The sequence below is a fragment of the Sus scrofa genome, chromosome 2, assembly GCF_054392235.1.
Source record: "Sus scrofa isolate SSC_HxYL_T2T_F1_AM1 chromosome 2, Sscrofa_HxYL_maternal_Yorkshire_Landrace_v2.0, whole genome shotgun sequence".
Lineage (NCBI taxonomy): Eukaryota > Metazoa > Chordata > Mammalia > Artiodactyla > Suidae > Sus > Sus scrofa.
In genome coordinates, this window is record NC_139384.1 from 123,988,938 (window position 1) to 124,002,120 (window position 13,183).

Sequence of the window (13,183 nt, forward strand, 5' to 3'; positions counted from 1 at the left end):
GAGGCAGGGGTTCAATCTCTGGCCTGGCACAGTGGGTTAAAGGTATTGCCATGGCTGCAGCTAAAATTAAATCACTAGCCCAGGAATTTCCACATCCCCCGGTGCAGCTATAAAAAAATAAAAAGAAAAAGAACCTTATTGATATTGAGCCAAAAATGTACCTATGAAGCACCACAGAATTTCGTTTTTCTCTTTTGTTTTTGTCATATCTGAAGAAGGAAAAACAAAAAAACCAAAACTGAACAAGTATGGTAGCTTGAGTCAATTTCCCTAAAAATATCCTTTAAATCACATTTCCTCAAGTTTGTCTCCCAAACTCTCTCCCCTCCACATTACCTTTTTCTACAACTATAGTAACTTCTGCTATAAAGGATGAGACAATACAATTATAGAAGCTACTGGCCCATTATCTGGAGAGTAGGGCATACTTTCCAATGGGGGTAATGGATCAGTGCTTCTCTAAGCAACAACTCACTGGTTAACTATTAAAAAAAAAAAAAAACTCTCCATAGCTCCCCTAAGTCGTCTCTTCTCCAAGCCAAACACCTCCAGTTCTCACCCAAAACAGAGCCTGAAACTTTTCACCATCACATGCCTCTGTTGTGGCTCAGAACAGTAATAACTCAGGACAGAAACATTTCTCAGACTTCCCTTTTAGGCCTGGCATATTCACCAAGTGTCTCAGGGCAGACTTCCCAAATACCTGGTCATTCATTTGTTCATCAGTATTTACTGAGTACCAGGTTACTGCACTTAGGGGAGAAGACAGCAATGAACACTGTGTTAACAGAGGATATGCTCCCCCAAACTTTATCCCCAAAAGTTCTACTTGGGTTGGTAAACTCTGAAAAACTTCTTTTTCAATTCATTCTAGACAGTTCAACTCACTCTGTGCTGGTCATTAGGACTATGAAACCCACACAGAGTATCCTCATCCAAGTTTCTAATACAAGCAATGAAAATATACATAACATCTTAAACACTACAACACCGCAGGGTAAATCCAATGACTAACCCAAATGTCCCTAGGACTAGGTTTTCAGCAAAAATATAATCAAAAACAATGTAGCAGTTAAATAAACTTAGTCTACAAAAATTCTCTTTATTATGAAACTGTGTCCGTCCTTTTTTTTTAAGTATTAAAATATTTTCTAACTTATAAAATAATGGTTTAGGTAGAAAGTACCTGTTTTTGCTTTGTTTTTAAGCAATCTTACTTACCAAAGTAAGCAATCAAGACAAAGACAGCAATCAAACTTTTATACCAAGTATTTGTTGATATTTGTCCATGTCATCCACAAACCTAAAGGATTCAAGAAAGTTCCCTCTGCCCTAAAATGCACACCTTAAACATAGAGAGGTGGCAATTACTCCCCCCAAAAAACCCCTTCATAAGCTAAATAAATTCTGACATAAGGAAAAGTTAAGCTTCCCCACTCTTACTATATTATTACAAAAATAATAATATCACAATAAACAGATCCAAATGCACAGGATTATAAATATGCAAAAAGTCTAATGGAAGTTTATTGTATACAGTTTACATAACAAGTATATTGTTCAGTCACAATAAAAGTAGTCAAATTCTTATCTAGGTTTTTCTGGCTAGCTTAAATATCATCCACACTGAAAAAGGAGATTTGTATTTATTAAGCGCCAGAAAGTTTCAGGTGTGTGAAAGAGAGAGAAGAGGGAAAATAAGGGAAAAAATAAGTTTTTAATAACTTACTAAAAACTATCACATAACTAAGCTTATCCCTAACACTGACAAAATCACAAATTTTATTTAGCTAAAAGTGAGACAGGACACCTTCCTCTTCTCCACTCATCCATCTCCCCCCAAAAAATACATTTGTCCTTACTTTCTGGTAATCTGCATGCTTTCACGTAAGGGTTAAAATGTAGAAAAGCAATACAACACAGAATACATGAAAGAGTTTTCAAGTCAGGCAGACCTTAATTCCCAAGATCTGCCCCTTATTGTCAGTGTGTGACCTTGGGCAAGTCATCCAGCCTCTTCAAGCCCAACTAAATTGTAAGCTCCATAAAAGTAAAGACCACTTCTGCCTAACTTACTACTGAAAACACATGGCACTGAAATACCAGTTTTTTCTTGCATGTAAGTATGTTAACAATTTCTCTCACAGCTTTAATTGAAGGATTAAATGAGATATTATGTATACAAAGCTCTGGCACAGCGCCTGATCAAGGTAAATACTCTATAAAAGTTAATTGTTATTGACATCAACTAGCAGCTATCAAATCTGAAAGTACTGTTTGGACACTTTAAAACACTAACATCCAAAGTCTTTACCCAGTAAGTGTAAAGTGCTCAATTGATTAAAAAAATATATTTCACACAAAACCTACGAATAGTTTCTAAACCAGTGGTCTAGGAATCTAAGAGACGAACCCTGAATTGTGCAAAACAGACCCAGGATACAAGATATTCAGTAGACCCCAAGTTTTTCTACTTCAAAAAATAGGCCTTAAGCATCCAACCCACTGGGTTCCCAAACTCCCCTTCGAAAAGCTCCCGGCTGTCAGGGAACCCCCTCCTCCGCGCTTAGAGGGAGGAGAAAGAAAACCTCCCAGGCGGGGGCCAGGGTTGGGGGAAAGCGCGCATCCCTGCGCCACTCGCCCAGACCCACCTTGAGCAGGATGGATGGCGGCAGCTGGTTGATGTCTGGGGTTTCCGAGGGTGGCTCCCTATGACAGTCGCAGGGGTTTTCGGGGGGTTCCTGACAGTCCGCGTCGCCGCATTCGTGCTGCTGCTGGGCAGGCAAGGGGGCGGTGCCCCCCGCTCGGACCGAGTCCCCGCTGGCCTCTGTGGGGGCACTTTCCGAAGTGGGAGAGGAGCGCGGGGGGCAGAGAGGCTGCGGTTGCTGCTCCGGGCCCTGGCAGCAGCCGGCGTCGGGGGGCCGAGGCGGCGAGGCGCCTCCTCCCGTAGGGCCTCCGCCGCTGCCGCCGCCGCCGCAGGCCCCCCCGCCGCAGCGGGGCTGCTTACAAGGGGTGCAGGCGGGGACCCCGGCCCCCTTCCGCTTGCACACCATCTCGGGGGGCGTGGGGGGCTCGGCTGGCGGTGGCGGAGGCGGCGTCGGTCCCCGGAAGAGCTGCAGGGCTGCAGGCGGCCCCAGGAAGCGCACGGGCCCCACGCTGGCCAAGAAGAGGCTCCGGCCCTGCTGTTCCCAGGCGGCGGCCGCGGCTAGCCCCAGCTCTTTGCAGCAGGAGGCGGGCGACGAGGCCGAAGCGGCGGCGGCAGCGGCGGCGGCGGCCGAGGATAGCAGGAAACGGCGGGCGGCGGCAGCGCAGTCCTCCGCGGCCAGGGCCGCGTAGCGCCGCGCCAGGTGCTGCGAGGAGGCGGCCGCGGCGTAGGCCCCGTCCCGCGGCGGCGGCGAGAGCGGCGGCTCCTCCTCTAGGCCGGCGGGGGCGGGCGCGCCGGGGCTGTGCACGATGAAGCAAAGCATGCAGGGCCCGCGGAAGAAGCAGTCCCGGCTCCGGGGCGCCGCCGGCTGCGGGGGCGCCTTGGCCGGGGTCCGGCGGGGTAGCCTGAGGAGAGGGCGACGGCGGCGGCACCAGCTGCAACAGCGAGGCCTCTTCTGGCTCGGGCGGTTACGCGGCTCCCTCGAGAGAAGGTGGCCCATATAGAAGGCCCCGAGGAGGGGGACCGGGACAGGGAAGGAGGGAGGCCCGGAGAGCCGGGCTCCCGGCAGCGGGGCAGGCCGCTCGCTGGCTCGGCCTTGGGCCCGCGGCGGGGTCGCCTGCCCTGCGCACACACACGCACACACAGGCACACACACGACGGTGGGCGGGGGGGGCGTCAGCTGCGGGCAGCCCGGCGCCCGATTGGGGCTACATGCTTTGCCCCGGGAAGACGGGAGAACGATAGGCGCGAGCTTTGGGGACGCGGCGGAGAGAGCGAGCCTCTCAGCTAGGTGACCAGTCCGAGCCTGGCCCGCCGGCTCAGTCAGTCATTGCGGCGGCTGGGGGAACGCGGGGGTCCTGCTAGGACCATTTTAACTGCGGCTCCGCCGGCCGCGCGCGCGCCCGCGACACAGCTCCGAGCCGCAGGAGCGCGCGGCCCGCTGGAGGAGGGGGCGGAGCCGCGGCGGCAGCGCGCTCGGGGCGGGGGCACGAGCGCTCGGCTGCTCACCCGGGACGGCCGCTAGGCAGGGACTGCTGGGAAGCGGGCCGGCGAGGTTGCGGGGCTCGCAGGGAGGAGCTAGCGCCCCTCCCTTCCGTCGCCCCAGGCTTTGCAGAGCCCACGCCCCTTTTGCGGGGCGGGAGGAGACGCTTCCGAGCCAGCTGTGTGACATCCGTCGGCACAGCAGCGCTGACGTCTGTAGGTGTAAGTTGAAGAACTGCCATTGGCCGGGAGGCGTTTGGCTCTCGTCACCCCCACCTCCGGACTTGAAGACCAGGACCTCTAAGGAGGTGTAAACTGGGTTCCACCGGAAGGCCGACCTGGGTCCCAGCCGACCCCTTCTGGTGGAATGACAGATGCGCACCTCTGGTCTGTTGCGGACCCCTGTTCTCACGTGAGGGGCGCACTGGTAGTGCAGCACCGCAGTGTTTCTCCATTTGTTTTAATACTTGTTGCTGGTGGGAGTTCTCGTCGTGGCTCAGTGGTTAACGAATCCGACTAGGAACCAGGAGGTTGCGGGTTCGATCCCTGGCTTTGCTCAGTGGGTTAAGGATCATCCTGCGTTGCCGTGAGTTGTGGAGTAGGTCGCAGATGCGGCTCAGATCTGGTGTTGCTGTGGCTCTGGTGTAGGCTGGCAGCAACACCTCTGATTAAACCCCTAGCCTGGGAACCTCCATAGGCGGCAGGTGCCGCCCTAGAAAAGACAAAAAAATAATTAAAATTAAATAAAATACTTGTTGCTTGTGATGACTACTGACTTTCCAAAATTCTATTTCAAGATGAAAGCATATATCAAATTATCTATACACAGTTTCTAAACCCAGTGAGTCATTCAACATCCCAGACTGCAAGTTATAGATGAATTTATAATCTGCGCCCTTGGAGTCCCAGCTATTCATCCATCATATACAGTACTTCAAAAATGGTTATGCAGTACCTGCTGTGCGATAAACAGTTCTAGGCAGACTTTGGAGACCCAGATGAGTAAGAGGAAATAGGTTTTGCAGGCAACCCTTTAGAAGGTGTCACTAAAATGTGACCAGAGAGATATGGCAATAACTAGAGCAGTACCTGGTGTTGAGGGGTTAGTTTTCACAAGGGAAAAATTGGAAATGCTGATGGGAATGAGCCAGAATAAGGGAGGAGGTAGGGAAATGAGAAGAGATCATATGAAACGAATGTTGAGAAGACAGAATGGTGATTACCTTGGGATAGATGCTGTCTTTGCTGTGATCAGAAGGAAAGGGAAAAGGATAAATCAAGGATGAATAGGAGAACATTTCTGGCAAGAAAGTGAAAGAGTTCCTTTCAGATGGCATCTATTTTCCTTTAGGTAAAGCCTGGTTATGTGCTGGAGGTGGCTTATGTTTTTAAACGCTACTAAGGATAACTGGGAGAACTCAGGAGGTAGTTGCAAGATTCAAGACCTATCAGCTTAGAGACCGTTGTTTGAACCTGCCTGACTCCCACCACAGTGGCCAGCCTAGTGCAGCCTAGCCCAGCCTTCACCCAACATACATACCATCAGCTTTTGCTAATAAAGGCCTGTTTGTCAGGAGTGACTTTTATTTTAGCTCTGCCAACATGCAGGGATCTCCCTTTCTAAGCTTGATCACAGTAAGATGGAATTCCAAGAAACCTAGAGGCAAAGATTTGTCAAAGGGTTTTAGACACATATTTATATCAACATACTGCCCAAACTATATTTACTTACAAATATTACTCACATAGCTCTCATCCTTCTGACTTTGGAGGGATCTTCCAGGACTCCACAGCTTCACTGGTGAGGAAGGAGATTAAGAGTAACAGGAGTTACCTGAGGCCTTACAACAGATCCTTTGCCATCTCTTCCAGGCTGCACTGTGAACAAAAGGAGTGTTCTAAGCCTTTTCATTACTTCATGTCAAAATCATGGCCACATTTGTTTGATATAAATTCAGCTTACACTATGAGCCAGGATTTTCACTTACAGGTATTACCCTAAGAAAAATAAAAGCAATATCCGCAAAAAGACTTGTACGAAAATGTTCAAAGCAGCTTTATTCATGATCATCAAAGTCTACAACCTAGTTTTCCATCAGTAGAAGAAGTAATAAACTGATATACTCATTTGATGGAATACTATTCAACAATTAAAAGGGACAGAGGAAGGAAGGAAACAATACAAATGAATCTCAAAAACTTAGGCTGAATTAGACTCTGGAGTTGGAGCCCTAGAATCACCTGATTTGAACAAGCTCCGCATGTGATTATTACATTGACAGCCTGCACTATGCAGACCTAGCAGAACTACATGCATATTTATTTATTCATTCATTTATTTATTTATTTTAAAAAACAGTATGCTTTATTTTTCCTTTTTGGCCACCCCCAGCCCACCCCTACATGTGCAGTGCCAGGGATCAGATCCAAGCTGCAGATGTGACCTGTGCCACAATAGTGGCAACCCTGGATTCTTATGCCCAACCAGGGAATCAAACCTGTGTGCTAGCACTGCAGAGATGCTGCTGATCCATAGTGCCCAGCCAGGGATCAAACCTGTGTGCTAGCACTGCAGAGATGCTGCTGATCCATAGTGCCACAGCAGGAACTCCTACACATATGATCTAACTACAGCTTTTTGTTTGCACAAAGATGAGGCAAATGAGTCTGAGATTTGTGAAGTGGCTCCTGAAATTTACAGCACTAATTCTTACTTTTAATTCCAGAGCCATTCAATCACAAGCAGGTTGCTTCTCTTTTAATTCCAGAGCCATTCAATCACAAGCAGGTTGCGTTTCTCTATACCACACCAAGTAGCAAAGGGTCTCATATATTTTAATAAGGATTAGCTACTACTATCATCACCAGAGCTATGAGTTTTAGAAGGCATTACCCTAAATAATAATACTGTTAAGTATACTAAATATTCAGGAAAAAATTATGAGTAAGAGTCATAAATTGCAACTTAGAGGCAATTATAGCACTTGGTGAGAAAAAGGAAGGCAGCCTGAACAACCAGGATCTGACCTAGAACAATTCACTGGGCCTTCTCAACCTTCTCAGCTAGGTTCTTTTGAACAAAAACTATCTCACAAAACATCAACATCAGATATGGCCACTTGGTGACTATAACAGACAAAAATAAGATGCCTCTGTAATCATGTCTGAACACAGTAAACACAAGAACATTTTCCAAATCACAAAAATGACTAAACATTATAACTAGTGTAAGGGATTATTATTGCTTCTTGACCAGTTATAGCCAAGCTTCGCTCCATTCTTCCTACCTTCTAGATAACAATTTTTAAAATATCCAATCATAGAATAACCTCTACTTTCTGACAGCATCCAATCTAGAGGGACGCCTTGAACCTTTCTCAAAATTACCTACCACAAATCCAGTCTTATAGTAAGTCTTTTACAACATCTTCTTACTGAAGAACACCTTCCACAGTTACCCACAGTGTGTGACATGCCTTTTTGTAACAAGTCAATAAACTCAACTTGATTTGATGATGGGTGTGTTCCTGTTCGTCTTTGGCTGCGGGGCACTAACATTTGTGATCATCCACTGTTACTACTCTATCTAAAATCACTCCCTCCTTACGCTGTACACCTTAAATTTTACGGTGCTATATATCAATTATATCTCAAACTGAAATAAAATGTCACCCTCCTTACTCTTTCCTCTTACCTTGCATTTATTTTCTCTACAACTCATTATCACATGTGTAGTTTAATCATTTTTCATTTTCAGTCTCTTCCACTAGAGTGTAAACTCCATGAGGATAGACACTTTGTTCAGTTTTTAGGATAATAGTTGGGCAATTATATAGAAGATGCACCAGAGTAGGAAGATGCTCTCAGCAGGAGCATGGATTGAGATTGTTCAAGGAGTCAATGGACAGTCTTAAAAGCATGAATTAAGGTCATCATGGTGGGGCTGAGGAAGTAAGGGTGGGATTGAAAAACACGTCTTATGTGCAGTTTTCAGGATCTAGTAATTTATTTATGAGTTAGGTAGAGGAGGGAATGATGGATAGGGAAGAAATGAAGAACCCCAAAATAGGGCCTTGTATATTCATATGACTTATTTCATTTTATTTATGGCCACACCTCAGCATATGGGACTGAATCCAAGCTGCAGCTGCAACCTACACCACGACTGTACCAGATCCTTTAACCCACTGCACTGGGTAAGGAATTGAACCTATGCCTCTGCAGCAACCAAAGCCACTCCAGTATACGACTTATTTCAATGTGTAACATTGTGGTGAAATAATGGATTCTATAATATAAATATTTACATATTTGAAAAAAATTTTTTTGAACCTGGGGTAGATATGTATTATGAACAGTCAGATTCACACTGAAAACCAGAATATATATTTAAAATGTTGCAAACATTTCTTTCTTCTTTGCTGATATAGACTATCTGTATTCAGTTTGAAATTCACATTTGCCTATAAAAACACCCATGTATAAAGGCTTTCACGCTTGCAGTTGGGTAATAATGGTTATTATAAATGACTAAAACATCCTATGGTACCAGTGATTTAAGTAGAGTTCAATTAATGTGCCATTGGTACCACTGATCATGGTAGGTGCAGTGGACTGCCAAGAGGAACACTCTGGGGGCAGAAGACATTGTTTTATCTGTCTGAAAATCATGCAACACCCCATGATTTCAATAAATTTAATCCTCTATTGCACTGTGTTTTTGCTGCAATACTCAAAGCCAGCGACAGAGAAAAAACTTAGCATGCTTTCAGAGAATTCCCTTCAGGAAGTGATCTGTCCTATTGAATGGTTTGTTTCAGGCACAATGTAAAAGTTCAGCTGCTACCTCATTGTTCTTCCCTCAGCTCTTCTCATGACCAACTGATGCATGCTCATCTTCCAGGTGGCAGCCCAGGTGCCACCACCTGTCGCAAGAGTTCTTCCCTGGTTACTCTGTTACACTGCCCTGTCTATTTCCTTCACAGCAGTTACCACAGCCTGCAGTTCCAGTATTTCAGGTTTAGTTGACTGTCACCTCCATCAGAATTAAGCCCTACTTTCTTTTCTCTTGAATCACCAGCACCTCAAGTCCCTAATCAGTTGCACTTTTTTTTTTTCTTTTTTTAGGGCCACACCCTCGATATATGGAAGTTCCCAGGCTGGGGGTTGAATCAGAGCTGCAGCTGCCAGCCTACACCACAGCCATAACAACACAGGATCCAAGCCACATCTGCAACCTACACCACAGCTCACAGCAATATCAGATCCCTGACTCACTGAGGGAGGCCAGGGATCTAATCCACATCCTCATGGATATTAGGCAGATTAGTTTCCACTGCAGCACAGCGGGAATTCCCAGTTGTACTTTAAACAGAAGTTATTCTGGAGTTTCTGTTGTGGTTCAGTGGGTTAAGAACCCAACACAGGGTCTGTGAGGATGCTGGTTCAAGCCCTGGTCTCACTCAGTGGATTAAGGATCCACTGCTGCGGCAAGCTGTGGTGTAGGGCACAGATGTGGCTTGGATCTGCTGTTGCTGTGCTTGTGGCATAGGCCAACAGCTGCAGTTCCTAGCCTGGGAACTTCCATATGCTGCAGGTGTGACCCTAAAAAATAAATGAATGAATGAATAAATAAATATGATTCTGGGTGGGCCTGATGGAATCATGTGAAATCTTTTTAAAAAGGTCTAAACCCATAATCAGGAAGACTCAAAAGGAGCAGCAGATACTTTACTGTTGGCCTTCAAGAAGTAAATTCTTTTTTTTTTTTTCTTCCTCCTTTTTTTTTTTTTTTTTTTTTTTTCAGAGATGCATCTGTAGCATATGGAGGTTCCCAGGCTAGGGGCTGAATCAGATCTACAGCTGCTGGCTTATGCCACAGCTGCAGCAATGCCAGATCTGAGCTGTGTCTGCAACCTACACCACAGCTCAGATCCTCAACGCACTGAGTGAGGCCAAGGATTGACCCGCAACCTCAGGGTTCCTAGTCAGATTCGTTTCCACTGAGCTATGATGGGAACTCCCAAGAAGCAAATTCTGATGTTGTGGAGAAGGCTGCCCCTGGCTAATGGCCAGCAAGATGGCCAGCACTCCATCCTGCAAAATTCTAAATTCTGCCAACAAAGGGATAAGTGCAGAGGAAGACCCAGAAGACAGGGGAGCACAGCCTTCTCACACCTTGATTTCAGCCCTGTGGGAATCTGGGCAGAGAATCCACCTGAGCCCATGCCACTCTTCTGACCCACAGAACTATGAAACAATAAAAGGTGTTTTAAGTCATTCCATTTGCGGCAATTTGTTGTTGTGGGAATAGGTAATGTATTCACCAACACAGTCCTGTGGAAACTAAGACTTCATGTAATTGAGCAAGAGAAAAAGAAAGCAAAGCAATCAATTATTCATAACTCTCCAAAGAGTTCATTAAAGGCAGCTTCAAGCTCATGAAAGGAAATAATTAACCAAGTGTTAATACAGAGAATTCATTGTTCTCCCAAGTTCATATAAATTAATGGGGTAATTGAGACAAATGTAGGGTTTATTTTACCTTTTTTTTTTCTTAAGATTCACATATTTATCTTTTCCTCTACCTAAATGAAATTTACACAACACCAAGATGTTCTACCATTTACATTCCCTCCATTCTGTGCCCAGCTATCTCCTGTGTTATAACTGATATGTTCTCATTTTCAACTGGTAAAACAGGCCCTTTAGAAAAATTAGGCTATATGTGACTCTCTAAGCAATTTACTGTTTTTTCCCTCCTAAATTGAATTACATTTTTGTTTATTATTATATAATTTTAGAACAGTTACATATGTGCTCACAATAAACAAAGAAGGAACAGATAATTATTACTTTTGGTGACTCAGAAATAGCAAGCTACAAATCTACATGTTGACAATTTGTGGTATCAGTATTTTTTTTTTCCCTTTAGGGCGGCACCCATGGCACATGGAGGTTCCTAGGCTAGGGGTCCAATCAGAGCTATAACCGCCAGCCTAGGCGACAGTCGTGGCAATGCCAGATCCCAGACACGTGTTCAACCTACACCACAGCTCACGGCAATGCTGGATCCTTGACCCACTGAGAGAGGCCAGGGATCGAATCCGAAACCTCATGGTTCCTAGTCGGGTTCCTGAACTGCTGAGCCACAATTGGAATTCTGCGGTACCATTACAATAATAGCCAAATGTCTATGCTCCAAATTTATTTGCTCCAGTCCCAAATCTGATTACTACTAGCAAGTGGCCCCTCCCTAACTGGTTCCCTTTATAACATGGATTTTTATCTCTCCTTCCAGAGATAACACAATCATATCCAGGACCCACAAACTAAAAGGACTGAAAGAACCTTTCAAGGTGTAATCCCTCCTGGGCAGCTGGGAGGCAGAGGAAGGGTGGCAGGAGTGGTGATGGGGTTTAACTCTCACCTCTCCTCTGATTCTCTGTCTGTTATGCTGGCTTCATTAATCCCTGGATTATGGGATTTTCTTGCCCTATGTTACCTCCTTAGCCAAATGATGAGAAAATGTTCTTTGATGACAGTCAGGTAGCAAATACTTCTCTCTGGTACTACTGTACCTCAACAGTAGTGAGATATGCTTCACAGACTCTTCCTATAGATGTAGTTTTGGAGAATAGTCTATGAAGAAAATTAATAACCCTTTTCAGACACATTATAGGGAATATTTGCCAAGATCAAACTGGAGAAAAATTACTTTGAACAGAAATTTTGAAAAGTGGGTTCATGGGGGAATAATACTTTCTGAAATAAAACATGAGGACGGAATACATTTTCTGTGAAACCATCAGTTCTTTGACTATGTTTGGTATGTAGGTATGTATGTGAAAGAAAGTGAGAATGAGAGACAGAGAGAGATAAAGCTACTTGTGTATGCTACCATCAGTAATAATTTTCAAGAACTATCTAACAATTCTTAATTTTAACTCATTCTCTTCCTTTGGTAGAGAAACTCTAATCCACACAAGCAAGTAAAAAGTTTCAGGATCTGGACGATTCTAGTAGACTTCTGACTAGACTGAGACAGGCGTCAGGGCTTGGTTTATAATCAGCCAAAAGAGAGAAAGCTTCAAAGGAGGAATGACTTTAATGTTTTGGTGGGTAGGATTTTTCTAATGACACCCAGTCCAGAAACTATCCTTTCCTGACCCCAAAACAAAGGATTCAACATGATCATTCATTAAGGCAATTCAAATTAAACTCATTCTTTTTTTTTTTTTTTTTTTTTTTTTTTTTTTTTTTTTTGCTTTTGTAGGGCCAAAGGTTCCACATGTGGAAGAACCCAGGCTGGGGAGCTAATTGGAGCTGCACCTGCCAACATGTGCCATAGCCACAGCGATGCCAGATCCGAGCTGAGTATGAGATCTATACCACAGCTCAGAGCAACACCGGATCCTTAACCCTCAGTACAGGGATAGAACCCTCATCTTCATGGATACTAGTCAGGTTTTTTACTGCTGAGCCACAGCAGGAACTCCCCCAATTTTTTCTTTTTTCTTTTTTGTCTTTTTGCCTTTTCTTGGGCCGCTCCTGCGGCATAGGAGTTTCCCAGTCTAGAGGGTCGAATCCGAGCTGTAGCCGACGGCCTACACCAGAGCCACAGCAACGAGGGATCCAAGCCGCGTCTGCGACCTACACCACAGCTCATGGCAACGCCGGATCCTTAACCCACTGAGCAAGGGCAGGGACCGAACCCGCAACCTCATGGTTCCTAGTCAGATTCGTTAACCACTGCGCCACGACAGGATCTCCAGGAACTCCCCAAATTAAACTCATAATGAGATACCATCACACACCTACTAGAACGGCTAAAGTTTAAAATACTGACACATCCAGACAGAGAAAGACCAGCATCATATGCCATCACTTATATGGAGAATTTTTTTTAAAAAGGATACAGATAAACTTATTTGCAGAACAGAAATAGATTCATAGACTTTGAAAACAAATTTATGGTTACCAAAGGGGACAGGTGCGGGCAGGGATGGACTGGGGGTTTCAGGTTGGCATATGCACACTGTGGAATATGTAATGGTT

The 13,183-nt window shown here is 45.2% G+C and overlaps 1 protein-coding gene and 1 long non-coding RNA gene across 10 annotated transcripts in view; both read right to left on the reverse strand.

Annotated features, from left to right (window-relative positions):
- Positions 1 to 4,054, reverse strand: part of FBXL17 (F-box and leucine rich repeat protein 17) — a 491,597-nt gene extending 487,543 nt beyond the window's left edge. For all 9 annotated transcript variants that reach the window (XR_014838483.1, XR_014838481.1, XR_014838482.1 and 6 more), the window contains exon 1: positions 2,652 to 4,054. Coding sequence is in view for 3 of the 9 variants with exons in the window: in XM_003123817.7 (XP_003123865.5) it covers positions 2,652 to 3,644 (993 nt within the window). In the remaining 6 variants the exon portion in view is untranslated. The remainder of the gene's footprint in view (positions 1 to 2,651) is intronic.
- A 1,619-nt stretch (positions 4,055 to 5,673) lies between these two features.
- LOC146405667 (uncharacterized) overlaps positions 5,674 to 13,183 on the reverse strand; it is a 109,933-nt gene continuing 102,423 nt past the window's right edge. The window contains exons 2-3 of the long non-coding RNA XR_014838487.1: positions 5,872 to 6,004; positions 5,674 to 5,783 (exon numbers count right to left, since the gene is read on the reverse strand). This is a non-coding gene — a long non-coding RNA (uncharacterized LOC146405667). The remainder of the gene's footprint in view (positions 5,784 to 5,871; positions 6,005 to 13,183) is intronic.